Source organism: Geospiza fortis, unplaced genomic scaffold (assembly GCF_000277835.1).
Source record: "Geospiza fortis unplaced genomic scaffold, GeoFor_1.0 scaffold2, whole genome shotgun sequence".
In the NCBI taxonomy this organism is placed as follows: domain Eukaryota; kingdom Metazoa; phylum Chordata; class Aves; order Passeriformes; family Thraupidae; genus Geospiza; species Geospiza fortis.
The window spans coordinates 3,388,701-3,391,013 of NW_005054366.1; the positions used below are offsets into that span (position 1 = coordinate 3,388,701).

The 2,313-nt window shown below is 65.0% G+C and overlaps 1 protein-coding gene across 1 annotated transcript in view; it reads left to right on the top strand.

The window, feature by feature from the left end:
• Positions 1-393: 393 nt before the first annotated feature.
• Positions 394-2,313, top strand: part of FRMD5 (FERM domain containing 5) — a 15,667-nt gene continuing 13,747 nt past the window's right edge. Inside the window, exons 1-3 of the mRNA XM_031059669.1 lie at positions 394-507; positions 959-1,001; positions 1,458-1,536. Of these exons, the coding sequence (XP_030915529.1) occupies positions 995-1,001; positions 1,458-1,536 (86 nt within the window). The 5' untranslated portion in view covers positions 394-507; positions 959-994. The remainder of the gene's footprint in view (positions 508-958; positions 1,002-1,457; positions 1,537-2,313) is intronic.

Below are 2,313 nucleotides of genomic sequence, written 5' to 3' on the forward strand. Positions count from 1 at the left end.
AGAACAGCCCGGGGGCGGAGGGGGCTGACCACACAAACACACCCTTGTTTGGCGGCAGGCCGGGTGTGGGGGCAGGTGAGGAGAGGCCGATGCGGAGCAGATCCTGCAGGGGGATAATGCTTTTTGTCAGGGCGATGATCTCCCCTACTCAGCCGGCTCAGGTGTGGAACCTCCGCCCCCGGGAGGCATCGGGACATTCCCACCCGGCCCGGGGGTTTTCATCGCTTCTTACGGGGCATCCCCGACTCAGCTGCCCCTCGGGTGCGATGGGAGAGGGGTCCGGAGCCGAAAACGTCACACCGGGAGCTGTGCGGGGTTTGGGCTGTCCCTGGTGTCACTGCACAAGCTGCGGAGCCCTCACACACATGCCCCGGGCTGTCACTGACTCTCTTTGTCCTGCAGAGAGATGCCAAGGGCCAGTACCTGTTCGACCTCCTGTGCCACCACCTGAACCTGCTGGAGAAGGATTACTTCGGCATCCGCTTTGTGGACCCCGACAAGCAAAGGGTGAGAGAGCCACCCTGCCCGGGCAGGGCTGGTGCAGAACGAGCTCCGGGGCCCTTCCAGTCCCCCCTTGCCCTTCGAGCCCCGGGGCTGTGCATGGGAATGCTGTGCAGGCGCGGCTGTGGATAGCAGCTATGGATAGCAGCTATGGATAACAGCCCCGTGCTGCGCTCCTCACGATCAGAACAAGGCACGGGACAGCCAGTTCCTGCTGCCGGGGCTCCTCTGCCGCTGCTGTCACAGGGAGCAGCCCGCGCTGAGCCAGGAGCTGGCACGGAGCCGTTCCCCCACTGCGGATGGGACCTTCCGAGCCTCCTGCTCCCCCACCTCCCTTCCGGGGCCACTCACCCACACTCGGAGGGCTTTTCTCACCCAGAGCAGGACTCCTCTTCCTCATCCTGCCCACCTTCCAAGTCACGGCTGTCAGGCGCTAATTGCCTTTTTTTCCTTTCAGCACTGGCTGGAGTTCACCAAGTCGGTTGTGAAGCAGATGCGGGGTGAGTGTTGCAGGCGGTCTGGGCAGACTCTGCTCATCCCACCTTAGGTGTATTCCCGTTTTCTCGTGCCTGCCCCTCGGGGCTCAGTTCCCAGCCCCCGTGCAGGAGCAGCTCCCCCAGGAGCTGTGCTGGTGGGTCGGGAGCGGGTTATCCCCAGCAGCCGCACAGCCAGCACAGGGCAGCAGCTCCAGGGAGAGCAGGACAGGAGGGGTGAGGTGAGGAGGTGGCACTGGGGAGCGGGCAGTGGGCTGGGTGCTGGGTACAGAGCCGCTGGCACTTCCCACAGCTCTGTCAGGGACCTGCCCTGGCCACGGCCCTGCAGTGAGGAGTGCTGCCCTCCTCACCGAGGGCAGCCTGCGGGAACAGGGCAGGTGGGACCCAGCGTGACCTGGCTCGGGCACGGAGGTGCAGGGGACAGCCCTGGCCCCTGGTGACACATGTCCCTGCTCTCTGCAGCCCAGCCCCCCTTCACCATGTGCTTCCGAGTCAAGTTCTACCCCACGGACCCCGCGGCGCTGAAGGAGGAGATCACCAGGTGAGGATGGGCCTGGCCAGCCGCAGCAGCTGGGCAGGAGCACAGGGATGGGCTCCTTTGGTACAGCCATTGGGATCTCCCAGCCAGCCCGGGCGCTTTGGGGTGTTCCTGCTGTGGGGGGAAAGCACAGGAGTGCCCACCTGTGCTGGGTCGGCTCCTTTGGTACAGCCATTGGGATCTCCCAGCCAGCCCGGGCGCTTTGGGGTGTTCCTGCTGTGGGGGGAAAGCACAGGAGTGCCCACCTGTGCTGGGTCAGCACCTGGAGCATCACAGGAGTGCCCACCTGTGCTGGGTCAGCACCTGGAGCATCACAGGAGTGCCCACCTGTGCTGGGTCAGCACCTGGAGCATCACAGAAGCGCCCACTTCACTGGGGAGAAATTCCTCCCTGGGAGGGGGTGAGGCCCTGGCACAGGGTGCCCAGAGCGGCTGTGGCTGCCCCTGGAGCCCTGGCAGTGCCCAAGGCCAGGCTGGATGGGCTTTGGAGCAGTCTGGGATGGTGGAAGGTGTCCCTGCCCTGGCAGGGGTGGGTTGAGATGGGATTTAAGGTCCTTTCCAGCCTGAGCCATGCCTGGGCTCTGTGGTTAAAGCCCCTGGCTTGGTCTTTGGGTGCAGTCAGTTGCAGACCCACACTGCAGGGCAGAGCCCAGCCCCAGCTCCGTGACACAATCCCTGCTGCCCAGACAGCTCCAGTTCAGAGGCAGGCACTGAGCCCTGCCCCAGCCCGTCCCCAGCTCGGGTGTCCTTGCTGTGCCTGGCTGGGCTGGAGTGGCTGCAG